The sequence below is a fragment of the Mastomys coucha genome, unplaced genomic scaffold, assembly GCF_008632895.1.
Source record: "Mastomys coucha isolate ucsf_1 unplaced genomic scaffold, UCSF_Mcou_1 pScaffold20, whole genome shotgun sequence".
In the NCBI taxonomy this organism is placed as follows: domain Eukaryota; kingdom Metazoa; phylum Chordata; class Mammalia; order Rodentia; family Muridae; genus Mastomys; species Mastomys coucha.
Window position 1 is genome coordinate 34,445,672 of NW_022196903.1, and position 14,401 is coordinate 34,460,072.

The 14,401-nt window shown below is 43.7% G+C and overlaps 1 protein-coding gene across 1 annotated transcript in view; it reads right to left on the minus strand.

Moving 5' to 3' along the window:
• Slc37a3 (solute carrier family 37 member 3) overlaps positions 1 to 14,074 on the minus strand; it is a 42,402-nt gene extending 28,328 nt beyond the window's left edge. The window contains exons 1-3 of the mRNA XM_031381613.1: positions 13,955 to 14,074; positions 2,790 to 2,947; positions 713 to 821 (exon numbers count right to left, since the gene is read on the minus strand). Coding sequence (XP_031237473.1) covers positions 713 to 821; positions 2,790 to 2,878 — 198 coding nt within the window. The 5' untranslated portion in view covers positions 2,879 to 2,947; positions 13,955 to 14,074. The remainder of the gene's footprint in view (positions 1 to 712; positions 822 to 2,789; positions 2,948 to 13,954) is intronic.
• Between the last annotated feature and the right edge of the window lie 327 nt (positions 14,075 to 14,401).

Sequence of the window (14,401 nt, forward strand, 5' to 3'; positions counted from 1 at the left end):
GAAGAGAAGGAAGAGGAAGAAAAGAGAAAGATGGAGGGAGGAAAAGAAGAAAAGAGCATAAGATTAAGTAATAACTAAAAATAAAAACTAAACCAAGGGGGTTGGAGAGATGACAGAGGTTAAGAGCACTGACTGCCCTCCCAGAGGTCCTGGAGTTCAATTCCTAGCAACCACATGGTGGCTCACAACCATCTGTAATGGGATCTGATACCCTCTTCTGAGTACCAGAATGCTGTATATATAATAAATAAAATAAATCAAAGGGAGAAATCCACACAGCATTTGTGGAACTCAATAAAAGTCAACCAGAACCATGTGATTTCACAACAGTGATAAAAAGGTACATGGCTGAATCTGAAGGCTCTGAAATGACAACAATCGGGACCTCATATGCTAGGACACAGAAAGTTGTTTCAAAGTCTGAGCAGATGGGGGGCTGGAGAGATGGTTCAGCGGTTAAGAGCACTAACTACTCTTTCAGAAGTCCTGAGTTCAAATCCCAGCAACCACACGGTGGCTCACAACCATCCATAATAAGATCTGATGCCCTCTTCTGGGGTGTCTGAAGACAGCTACAGTGTACTTACATATAATAAATAAATAAATCTTTAAAAAAAAGTCTGAGCAGATGATGGGAAAAAGAACTTAGGAAGAGCTTACAGCCAGACACAGAGGAGAGCCCTCCTCAGCTCCACCCCAGCACTCTGCATACCTCTGCAGGCAGGTCAACTGATGTGTTAAAAGGATTTGGGGTCCACTGCTTGGAAATACTGACTTTCACGTTGCTAAATGTTTTTCTGGACGCATGGAGCAATGAATAGCTGCAAAACACAGAGAGAAAATACAACTGAATGAGAAGCCAAGAAAACAACCCTCAACAAAAATCAAACACATACACGTTTGCTTTATTTGAGTTTGGAAGCTTTACAAAAAAAGAAAACTACTTGCTGCTTTGTAAAAACTACTAATTAACACAGACTCTGTTAGTCAGATGATGGTAGTGCATGCCTTTAATCCCAACACTTAGGAGGGAAAGGCAGGCACATCTCTGAGTTTGAGGCCAGCCTGGTTTACAGAGAGTTCCAGGGCAACCAGGGCTACACAGAGAAACCCTGTCTCAAAAAACCAAAGGGCAGGGGGCACTGTTTCATAATCCCACTGTCTGCTGTTTGAGCATAACTTACCCTGAAACTGAGTGTGACGGTCTGCACCTATTTTAAGGCATGGTGCCACTTTGGGAAAGCACAGTCATTCAGTAGCCTTGCCTTCAGATTTCTGTTTCCCCCTCACACAGATGCCTGCCCCAATCTCTGACAAATGGAGAACTCTAAGCCAAACTGTCAAAATTACCTAGCAACTCTTATAAGACTACAGAACCACTTTCCTAATTTATTACTGGAGGGGGAAGTCAACACTTAGCGTGCCTTTGATAAAGATTAATGGGGCTAATGGTGGCTCAGTGGCTAAGGGAATCTAACTCCAAGCCTACTGCCTTGAGTTCAATCACCAGGGCATACATAGTAAAAGGAAAGAACCAGCTCCAAAACCTTGTCTTCTGACCTCCACACTCAGACCATGGCAGTGAGCATGCCCACAGTAAATGAAAAAACAAACAAAATTAATAATAGAATCCATGTAATATAATATAATATATCAGAACAGTTGAATAAGAGGCCTATGTATAATATGTCTCTACCTCTAAATGTACTAGTTCAGGTTACGTTCCTAATAAGGTCAGTTAGGACTATAGAATCAGGAATATGGACAATTGCTCCACTCGTGCTGACTAGTTGGAGGCTACTAATCCTCAGAAGTTACCAAAACTCCTTATACACCTTTTTCATCTCTGCTGCTCTAGGAGGCTCTGGGCATCCTTTGTTACAGCCCTGGCCCCGGTTTCCATAAAGAACACCTGATATCAGCCTCAGTTTCTCAACCTCTGCAACATTTTATGTCAACAAGTTCTTGGTTCAAGGTGGGACATTTCGCAGCACCCCAAGTCTCTTGACACTAAATAAAAATAGTAACCCTTCATCAAGACAATCAAAATGCACCAAGCTGTCAAATAACCCCTAGAAAGCAAAATGCAAGATGACCTACAGAATTACCATCCTAAAGTCATCAATAAAATAAGTATAATGGGGATACCTGAATGCATATTTATAATATAAGGGTGGATGTAGGATTATGATTTCAAGGCTAGTCTGAGTGATGTATGCATGTATGGGTAGTGGGGGGGAGGTGCAGCACGCATGCAGCACGCACGCATGCGTGCACATGGTACATTCAAAATACTCAAGCACATATTTCAAAAAAAAAAAAAAAAAGGTTGGACTGTGGCTGGGGTGGTGGTGCGCACCTTAAAGCCCACCATAACTCTGGAGGTAGAGGTAGGTAGATCTCTGTGAATTCAAGACCAGAGTAGTCTACACAGCAAGTTACAGACCAGCCAGAGTTACATGCTGAGATGCTAGCTCAAAAAAGTCGACATTCAAAAAAAAAAAAAGAAAGAAAGAAAGAAAGATGACTTATGAGGGTATCATTAAATATTAGGGGGAAGAAGTGTAGCTCACAGACAGAGCACACTCTCCACATGTTTGCAGCCCTGAGTTCTATGCCAAGCACCAAAACAAAACAAACAAAATACAAAACAAAGCTATCACAGAGAAACCTTGTCTCAAAACAACAACAAAGGAAGCTATCTATTTCACTGGAAGCCTGTGTCAACCAGCATACTGATACAGTATCGTCCCCATAGGCAGAAGACAAGAGTGTCAGCAAGCCATTACCTGAAGAATGTAAGCAGGAACACAGCAACATGGTGATGGCTGAAGCTGGTGAGGAGAGCTCCTCTCTGCAAAAATTGTGGCCAGGCCATGCTCTTCCCACTTCCCTCTTCACCTTGACCTCAGTCTTCCCAGTGACTGAGTTACATTGTTTCTTCTTTCTGGAAAGACAAAGATACATTATTGACATTTTTTTCAAACATAAAGCAGACCTATTGACACACCCCTGTAATTGCAGCACTTGGGAAGCTGAGGCAGAGAGGGTCAAGAGTTAGCTCAGGGGCATTCTGAGCTACAGAGGGAGTTTGAGGCTAACCTGGGGACAGAAACAGACAGAGAGAGAGACAGAGACAGACAGAGAGACAGACAGACAGAGAGAATGATAATCCAAACTATCTGAAATAATAATCTGAATTAGTAGTTTATGACCAGGCAACAAATAATTGCATCCTCATCTCTTAGGCTACTTGGACCCAGAAAACTGGATTGATAATTATGTTTGTAGTCACTGGCTATTCCTGTGGGGGGAGGAGCAAGCTCAACAAATGAGTATACTCAACAGAAGGAAGAGTTTAGTCTGCAAATCCAGCTGTAGGGGCTGCATCTGGCATCTGTGGTAACCTGCACTCAGGAGCACAGAGGACACAGATTTGATTCCCACACCCACATGGAGGTTTGTTCACTCCAGTTCTTGGGAATCTGATACCTTCTTTTGGCTCTTCAGGCACCAGGCACACATATGGTGCAGACATACATGCAGAAAAACACACATAAAAATAAAATGTTAAATGTTTTAATGTATTAAGGTATATATTTTAGTTTAACTGGTCATTGTGGCACACATCTGTAATCTTGATATTCAGAAGATGGAGGCAGAATCAAAAGTTCAAGACTAGCCAGGCAGTGGTGGTGCACGCCTTTAATCCCAGCACTTGGGAGGCAGAGGCAGGTAGATTTCTGAGTTGGAGGCCAGCCTGGTCTACAGAGTGAGTTCCAGGACAGCCAGGGCTACACAGAAAAACCCTGTCTCAAAAAACCAAAAAAAAAAAAAAAAAAAAAAAAAAAAAAAAAAAAAAAAAAAAAAAAGTTCAAGACTAGCTCAGGATACAGGGAAAGTCACTAATTATCCCCCAAAAGTAATTGTTTTAGCGTCAAATCAATGTAGCTAATTCCACTTTTAAATCATTCCTTCTGAAAAATGCTAACAAATTTATTATAAACACAATAAGACTCTAAAAATTCTGACAAAATAAAAAACTGTAATTCCAGAAGTTACAAAAACAAGAGCTATCATGTGCTGCTACTAAAATTACAGCTCTTGGTCTTGGCAGATGGCTTGCCTGGCACACAGGAAGCCCTGAGTTTGATCCCCAGCACCATATAAACAAGGCATGATCATGCATGCCTGTAATACCAGCACTGGAGAGGAGGGGGAGGCAGGAGGATCAACTCAAGGCCATCTTTGGTATACAGTGAGTCCTGGGCCAGCTGGGTGTGCATAAAACAAAATAAAAAAAGAGCAAACGAGAAATCAGTTCTTTTATCTGAACACATTCCACCTCAAAACACTGAGAGAACATAAGATACACATTTTTTGTTTGTTTGTCTGTTTGTTTTTCGAGACATGGTTTCTCTGTTTAGCCCTGGCTGTCCTGGAACTCACTCTGTAGACCAGGCTGGCCTCGAACTCAGAGATCCACTTGCCTCTGCCTCCCAAGTGCTGGGATTAAAGGTGTGTGTCACTGCCTGGCATAACATTCAAATTGTAATATAAGAAGAGCTAGGACCAGCAAGATGGTTCAGTGTGTTAGGACATAGGCCACCAAGCCTGATGACCTGAGTTGGATCCCTAGGACCCACACAGGGAGTAGAGAACCAACTCCCTCCCTCAAGTTGTCCTCTTACCTCCAAATGTGCACCATCCCCCACACAGGAAGACATGTAATAAAAATAAACGAATGAATAACTACATTAAAACTCAATGAATTGATACGACTATTGCTGTAGCAGTAATAGTTATATAATCAGGGCCACATGAATGCATGTATTTTATGTATGTATGTATGTATGTATTTATTTATTGAGATATGAGACCATGTGGGTTTAGATTTTAAATAAACCACCTTATCCTAAGTCATAGAGATGAAAGATAAAAGTCTTAATAAACACGCGGGGAAAACAGTTTTAAATAGTCACCTGCTGTTTGGCAGACTGCCATTTGAAATGAATACTATTATAGCATTTGGTCCTATGTAATTAGAATAATTTAAAAGTACACTGTGCACATATATCCTGCACAGCCCAGAGACAGCTTCCAACCAGATGTGAGTGAGAGACCTTTGAACACAGGAGTTTTTGCCAAGTCTGGATGTCAGTATATTTTGCTTTCACCAGATCCAACACTCTGAACACACACTGTTCATGTCTAGTGGTTTTCAAATTTAACCAGTTCTGTTACAATTAGTAAAGCCCAATTTATTTCTTTATTATATTTATGTATTTCCTTCTTTTTCCTTCTTTTCCTAATCAGACAGGGTCTGGGTATCCTACCTAAGCTAAGTCTTGGACACTCTATGTAGTCAAGGATACCCTGATTATCTTGCTTCCTTCCATCACCCAAGAGTGCTAGGATGACAGGTGTGTACCACCATAACCAGGTGAAAGTCAGCAGGGCAGTGGTAGCGCACGCCTTTAATCCCAGCACTTGGGAGGCAGAGGCAGGTGGATTTCTGAGTTCCAAGACAGCCAGGGTTACACAGAGAAACCCTGTCTCGAAAAACCAAAAAAAAAAAGAAAGAAGAAAAAAAAAGAAAGAAAAAGGAAAAGAAAGTCAAACCCAGGGTTTTCTACACACTAGACAAATACTCTACCAAATGAGCTATGCTTAAAAAAAAAAAAAAAAAGTAAAATAAAAATGGGGTCTTGCTATATAGCCTTGGCTGAGCTGGAACTCAGTATGTAGACCAGGCTGCTCTTAAACTCTTAAGAGATGCACCTGCTTCTGCTTCCCAAGTGCTGTAATTAAAGATGTCCACCACCGTGTCCAGCTTGCTGATGTTCCCCTAAAGACACATCCTACAGAGACGGCTCAGCAGTTAACACTAGCATCCACAGGGTGGCTCACAGCCCTCTGTACTCCAGTTCCAGGGAATCTGATGCCCTCTTCTCTCTTCTCACCTTTATAAGTATTAGGTAGCTATGCATGCAGGCAAAACACTCATACACATAAAACAAAATTCTTAAAAATATTTATAAGGATATGTCTCATTATGTAGTCCAGGCTAGCCTCAAATTCACGATGTAGTTCAAAAGCTGTCCTCCAACCTGTAGCAATCCTCCTGCTTTAGCCTCCTAAATACTGGGATTATAATAGGTTCCCCTTATTACACCACACTTATTAAAATCAAATGTCTATGTTTCTTGAAGTCATAGTAACTTTAGTATTTTCTCAGTGTGAATACTGAACACATATCTATCGAATAACAGTTAACAGTGCTAAGAATAGGCTTTTCTTATTATTTGTGTATGTATTTAGTTATTGTGTGTGAGCGTGAGAATCTGAGTATCTATGCTAAGATACACCATGGAGATCATTTTTGGGAGTTGTCGCACCATTGTCCCACCAATGTCCTCTCACCATTGGATACAGGTTCTAACCCAGGACATCCTACTTACAAAGCAAGCACTACTACCCAGAAGCCAGCCCTGGCTTTTCTTATTTTTTAAATCACAAAATGCAGTATATACTTGTCATATACAGTATGTTTTGGAGTATGTATACTTGTGGAATGGCTCCATCAAGGGAATTAACAAATGCATTACCTCACTAGGTATCTATCATTTTCTGCACAGGGAAACATTTAAAATCTAGAAGATACATTGTTACTCCAGTTACCACACTATACAATAGGATCTTGAATTTAGTCCTTTCTGAAGGAAATTTTGTATCCTTTGAGCAATAACCTTCAACTTTCTACATTGTTACCTTAAAAGTAAAAATAATACTAGTAATATAAAATGTAAAAATAAGGTCTTGGGCCAAATGGAGGCACATAGGCCTTCAATCCTAGCACTTGGGAGGCACAGGCAGGCGGATCTCTGAGTTCCAGGCCAGCACTGACCTATAGAGTAAGTTCCAAGACAGCCAATGCTGCACAGACAGACCCTATTTCAAAAAACAAAAACAACAACAACAAGGTCTTGGGCAGAAGCTAGTAGCTCCTGCTGGTGGGTTAAACTTTTGGTTTCAAAACTCAGGAAGCGCCGGGCGGTGGTGGCGCACGCCTTTAATCCCAGCACTTGGGAGGCAGAGGCAGGCGGATTTCTGAGTTCGAGGCCAGCCTGGTCTACAGAGTGAGTTCCAGGACAGCCAGGGCTACAGAGAAACCCTGTCTCGAAAAACCAAAAAAAAAAAAAAAAAAAAAAAAACTCAGGAAGCAGAGGCAGGTAGATCTCTGTGAGTTCAAGGCCAGGCTGGTTTATAGAGCGAGTTCTAGGCCAGCCTAGGCTACATTAAGAAATAAAAAAGGAAAGATCTCAGGAATGGGGAATACAGCACAGTGGGAGAGAGCATGCCTGGCATTCAGTCTCTGGGTTCAATCCCAAGCACTGCATGAAAACAAAACAAAACACAGACCTCTGCCATCAATCAGATCCAGAGCCACTAAACCCACTTTTCTGCATTTTAAAGCAAATTCATAATCACTAAGTAATGTGATTTTTGTAATATGTATATATACATATATATGTATGTATATATGTACATATATATACATACATACATACATACACACACACACACACACCTCTCTCCCTCTCCCTCTGTGTGTGTGTGTGTGTGTGTGTGTGTGTGTGTGTGTGGCCAGCAACATGTCTCAGCGCAGACAGGGGCACTGGCTGAACTAACCTGGTGACTTGAATCCCATCCCTGAAACCCTCATAAAGATGAAAGGAAGGACTAACCTCTCAAAGCTGTCCCCTAACCTCAACATGCATGCTATGGCATGCCTAAGCCAACACATGCACATCATACATACACACAAGAAAAAGTTAACTTATAAAGGCGAGCAGCAAGATGGCTTAGCAGGTAAAGGCATCCATGACCAAGACAGCCATCTGATCCAATCCCTGGAACTCGGGCAAGGCAAAAAGAAAGCACCAGCTCCACAAAAGCTGTTTTTCTGGCCTCCATACACGTATCGTGGCACCTTGGTGTGTGTGTGTGTGTGTGTGTGTAGAAAAGAACAGAAGTACAGCGTGATTGCTGATACAAGATGGCTTTACCCTGACACACATCTGGAGATGGTATCTCTCTATACTATGCTGCTTTGGGATTTACTATTTCCCTAAATTGTTACACTGTTACTCCTAAACTTCTACTTTCTTTATCTTTAAATACTGTCTCACTTTGTTGCCCAGGCTGGTCTGGAACTTGAAGCAACTCTGCCTCAGCTAGTCTCCCCTGAAAGCTGGGGTTATATGGGTGACCTACTATCTATAGATGTATTTATAGTTTGTTCCAACCCAAATGCAGCAAAGCCTTTAAAAGTATCTTGTGCTAGAAATGGCGAGGCAATGCTGTAATAATGCCCTTACTTGGGAGACTAGGGCAGGTGCCTTACCTCAATACATACATACATACATACATACATACATACATACATTGTACATACATAAATGAGTAAGTAGATAAATATGTTTTAAATGAAAATGTTCTGTACTAGTAACACTTGAATCAAAGTCCACAGACAAAGAAAAGGAGGCTGGTAAGAGAGAAACCATTTAACAGTACCTACCACTACTGCATGGTCTGCACCACTGTCCAGTCCACTCTCCCACCAAGCTTTCTGGGAACCCAAGTTTTCTGTGGAGTTAACTAATCCACATCCTTACAGACATTTGGCTGTCTCCGTGCCTCTCAAGAAGCCACCATTCCTATCCCAGCCTACCTGCTTCAAAACTCAAGGGGTCCTGCCCACCTTGTCCCCAGGGCAGCTCTCACCCATTTTCCTTTGAAATTCTTGCTGCCTACCCACTACCAGAACGGGCCCTCCACACTGGACAGCTGCTGATCTACATGCCCTTCCCTTTTGCTTTCAGAGCTTTTGAGCAGCGAACTGGAAGAGTCCCCTCTTAAGACCCTTCTGCAGTCCTGTCTTTTCCACTTGCCCTTTCCCTGTGTCCCCAAGAAGCCTCACTTCATGGGTGAAACTCAGGCCTGGCATCTGCTCCCACAAGCTTTCTAAACATCCTTGTCTTCCAGAGTGCTTGCATTAGATACTTCACACTCCAACACTCATTTCATCCAGCCAGGCTCCTCCCTTAGCCACACTTCCTTACCAGATTACATGCCATCTCCCCAATGAGTCTTTCCTTCTCCCAGGCCTGGCCCACTTCCTTCCCTGTATCCTCACAGCTGAGTTCTGTCAGAGAAAAATCACACAAGCAGGCTGACTTCATAGTCAAACCACAAACCTCAAAGGGCAAGCACCACTGCCCGGCAAACCTCCCACACTTCCCTGACAGCTCTGCCTTCTCAGCCTGTGAGGCAGAGCTTTCTTCTTTCCTGTCTAAAATCGTGTCCTTTCCTGCTCTGTAACCCAGGCCTGAGGCTTTACACCAATGCCTCCCAGGTTTATGCCACTAACCAACTGAACGCATGATTAGCCTCCACAGATCCAAATTAGGATCCATTTCCTCCAAATCTATCCCTCCCCTGGGATTCCCCACCTCAGAAATAGCACCTCCATCCCTCCTGCGGACAAAGTAAATAGGATTCATTCTTTATTTTCCCCTTTTTCTGAGCTTCCACATCTAGCCCATTACTAAATACCTTTTTACCTCTGAACTTAATCTCTCTGTTGCCACCCTAAGAAGACCTATCCTGATCTACCTACCACCTGTCTGCTCTAACAGGATTTTTCTCTCTATAGAACCCCACTCACAAATAATTCCTCAGACATTAGCAAAAACACATCTTACAACACCAATCATACCATCAGGCAGGGTGGTACATATGTTAACACAGCACTTAGGAGTCTGAGGCAAGATTATTGATTTTAAGGTCAGCCTGAGCTACACAAAAGGATTCTATCCCCAAAACACATAAATCAAGGGCTAGGATCCAACATAATGGTAGTCTGCTCACTTAGTGACACCTCCCCCCCATTCACCTTTAGCAACCTCTCCTCCCCAAAAAAGATGGGTGATAAATCAACCTCTGTTTAAAACCCGTGACAGCTTTCCAAGAGAGAAATTAAAAAACCAAACTCTTTGCAGAGCCTTCTGAGCCTGTCTGTCTTTGTCCCCTGAAGGAGATGAGTATGATTAGGGGACAGGGAACCGCTGGGGCTGGTAGGGGCCTGCCTGAGTAGATGACTGAGCTGGAAGGGTTGAGGGTTGGTAATAAACAAGCCAAGCAGATGTGTTAGCTGTCCCGTCATGTGACAAATATCTGATGCAAACGAATTAAGAGAAGAACATATATTGGCTCACAGCTTCAGAGATGTCAGTCCATACTTGGTTCAGCAGACTCTGGGCCTATGACACGGCAGAACTTCAGGATGAAAGGGCATGGCGGGGAAAGATGCTCTCACCTCAGAGTAGCCAAGGAAACAAAGAGAGCAACAAGCAACAGGCAAAGGCAGGCCTGGTGACCTCCTAACAACCTGTGCAGTATGAACTCATCAGTTGCTTTCGATTACTGATGAAGTTAGCCTTCTAGTTATCCAATCACACACAACAGCACTGCCACCTGGTGACCATGACATCAGCAAACAAACTTTGCAGGATGGCACCTCACATCAAACTACACAGCTGAAGATCAAAAGGCATGGAAAGTAGAGAGCGGAGACAAAGCCTCCCTTTGTCTCCACATATCTTGTCTGAGCAGTTCCTTTCCTTTCTTGAGCTTCTATATCTCCTCATTCACCACAGGCAGAACCCCTTCAGATAAACATACCTCCAAGCACAGAACACACTTGGGTACTTTTTCTTCTTCACTGGGGGGCTGTGCTGATTTACCCACCTCTGCTCCTTCAGAAGCAGTTTATTTTCTCAGCACCTGCCCACCTGCTGCTTCTAGGCATGTGCAGTTCCATGATGTCAACCTTACATTACCAGTCCCACCCTGGGCAGCTGAGTTCCCAGTCCTCTGACAGGCCATAATCTACTTTTTGTCTACTTGTTTCCTTTCCTTCCCCTCCCTCCCTCCATCTACCCCCATCTTCAATCCCTGAGCCCACCATGCCTTCTCCTCTAGGCCTTTGTGCATCTCCTTCCTCTTGGTTCTTTGAAATAGCTTGCTCCTCCCTTTCTTGGCTCATTTCTCCATTGTCACCTCCCTAAGTGGCTGTCCAGACAACTCATCAAAAATAGTTCCCCTTGGGGCCAGGTGTATGGTAATGAACATTTTAATCCCACAAGAGTGAGCAGAACTAAGTATGTTTGGCAAGGTCAGCCTGCTCTACAAAGCAAGTTATAGGCCTGTCAAGGCTTCATAGTGAGACCCTTTCTTAGATGGACAGACGGACAGACAGATAAAATGTTCCCAATAACAGGATACTGTATCATACTGACCCACCTATGAGGAAATGGAGGTAAGAAGACTGTGTGAGCACCCAGATAGAGAGCACTTGCCTAGCACACACATGTAAGGCCCTGGGTTCAAGTCCCTGTACCAATAAATAAATAATTTCTATTCCCCATCTCTGTTTCTTTAATGATTTGCATGTTTATTGTTCATCTATAAATTCCATTTAAAAAAACAGTGGCTTTCTCTGTCCTAAGTCCACAGTGTCCCTAGAGCACTTAGACAAAGTAAAAAAAAAAACAAAAAACTTGTGTCAATGATTTCTTTAGTTGAATGCCTAAGGCATCAGGACCCTAATAGGTACTTTGCAAATATAATCATAGTCAGTTCTCTGCATATCTTTAAGATGTGTAAGTGGAAACGTTAAAAAAGAAAACCTGCTGGGGCGGTGGTGGTGCACGCCTTTAATCCTAGCACTTGGGAGGCAGAAGCAGGTGATTTCTGAGTTTGAGGCCAGCCTGGTCTACAGAGTGAGTTCCAGGACAGCCAGGGCTACACAGAGAAACCCTGTCTTGAAAAAAAAAAAAAAGAAAGAAAAAAGAAAAATGAAAACACATCAGGCTGCGTAAAACATGATAATTAGATTACCACAGCTTAATCTCTCTGGTATGTAGTTTGGGATGGGAAAAGTCCAACTTATAAACAAATGTGGCTCCCTAACATCCTCAAATGTACAGAGCTAGCAATTATCTGGCTCCCAAGGATTTGATTTTTACATGTGTGAAGTAAAAAGATTACATGTACTCAGAGTGCTGGTCTGTAAGCAAGCACTCATGGATTGGTGAGTCTGGCCTTTTCACAATTCTGCATATGCTATCACTTGTGTGCCCATGCTCACACGTACACAGTATCTTTCTGATCTCTCATCATCTAACTAGAAGCTATTTACTGGTACCATATACATTCTTTCTCTTTTCAAAACTCAAGTCTTCCCAGATGTATACTCCTATAATCCCAGCAGCGAGATTCCAAGTATGAGGCCAGCCTGGATTACAGAGCTGCAAAGCACACATTCATTTGAGAGCCTGCCTTAAAAGCATAGTCTAGTTCAATGGTAGAGTGCTAGGCCAGCACCCACATCATCTGACAGGGTGGTGCACATGGTCCACCATGCCACTCCAGACAGGAAGATTAGAAGGTCAAGGACATCTTCATTTACACAGGGGGATGGTGATTACCTGCTATTTGACACTTCAGCACACACACTTTTTCTTTTTTTGTTTGTTTTTTTTTTTTTTTTTTTTCAGACAGGGTTTCTCTGTATAGCCCTGGCTATCCTGGAACTCACTCTGTAGACCAGGCTGGCCTCGAGCTCAGAAATCCACCTGGCCTGCCTCTGCCTCCCAAGTGCTGGAATTAAAGACGTGCGCCACCATTGTCCGGCTCACACACTTTTTCTTAAAACTGCCTCATTACCACAGATGTTAAGGACTTAGCTATCTGTTTCAGGGTCCCTAAAACCACATCCATTTATACCAGGGTTCCTAAGGCCAGCCCTATTTTCTATTTTTGGACATGTTTCAAAGACAACTACTTTCTCCTCCATCCTCCAGACAAATCACTAATCGTGCCAGTGATCAGGGCAGCGGCTTGTCATCCTCACTGATGACCAGGCACTCATCCAGAACCTTAAACAATAAACACTGACCTAACGCACTCCTGAAAAACAGAGTGCTGACACTAAAGTTCAAGTCCATTTACTTCACTTCTTTGAGGCTCGCTTTCCTCACTTAAGGATTAAATGAAAGGATTTACTGCACTTTTAAGGGCAAAGTCTGTTTTACAGGAAACATCTGGTAAATGCCAAAGAAACAATCCAACAATCGAAGCAGTCCAGGCGTTCTCATTATCAGTGATTGTTTTGTAAACAGATTGTGAAGACGTCAAGCAATGGTTAAAGAGGCTCGCCCTGGCAACTATGCATCCTCTAAACATTTCAGTAAACTACCACCGCATCGCTCAACGTATTGCAGAAAATGCTAAAACTAAGTCGACACATCCCCATTGTCTTACCAAAATTAAGAACAGGCCACACTCTGCAAATAAGAACAACCAAAGTCTGACAGTCGAATAAGAAGCAAAGCCGAATTCCTTCACTGAGGTCGTGATAGTTACTAGAAAACAAAACCCTAGCTTCTCCACGAAATCCGTTCTCCCTCTCTGACCTCGGTGCATCCTATCCAAAAGCCTCCCACCCTACCTGAAACGTGGCCTTCCTCTTGCTAAACCATGAACTCTTCCCTTGGGTTTCTTTTTCTTCAGTTCAACTATCCCATGATCCAAGACCTGTGGGCCGAGGGAAACAAGTACCCCCTACCCCGGAGGTCTGTGTGGGCTGGGCTGGGGCCACCATCCCTCTCTGGTGTCCTCCTCCCTCTGCGGTGCACACAGCCTTAGGACGGCACAGCGGCAACACCAGCAGTTCTGCGGGGGTCCCGGTCGGGATCTTGTAGGGGCCAGCTGCCAGTAGCGCCCGAGCCGCCACACCCACCAGCTGCCCGCGCTTCCCACGGCCGAAGCCCACCGCGCGCCCAACCCGGCCAGGACCCCAAGCACCCGAGCGCACGCCGGCGCGCACCTGAGACCAGCCGAAGTACCCGCTCCGCTAGCCTCCTCTCCCGCCGCCCCCGCCGCCACCTCACCCAAGCGGGATGTGGCCAGAGCTTCCGGACGCTCACGTGACCTCGCTTACAGGCGCATGCCGGGAGCTGTAGTCCGCCAGTGCCGCTTTACCTGCGAGCTGCGAAGTCCACTGGTTGGGTTTAACTGAGCACCTGCAGGAGGGGGACGAGGTCCAGAAATGTTAGCAGAGAAAAGCAATGAGTGAGAGATATAATTTGAGAAGAACCGATAGACTGACCATTTTTTCAAGAGGAGGCTTTATTCTGTTTTAGATTCTTGTTTAATTAAATGTAGTTGTCCATATAGGTAGGAATAGTCATTCTCCTGCCTATATTCACAGCTCTGCACCCCATTGTCATTACACCAAAATAGATCGTGCATATTAAGATCCCCAGCAGCCGGG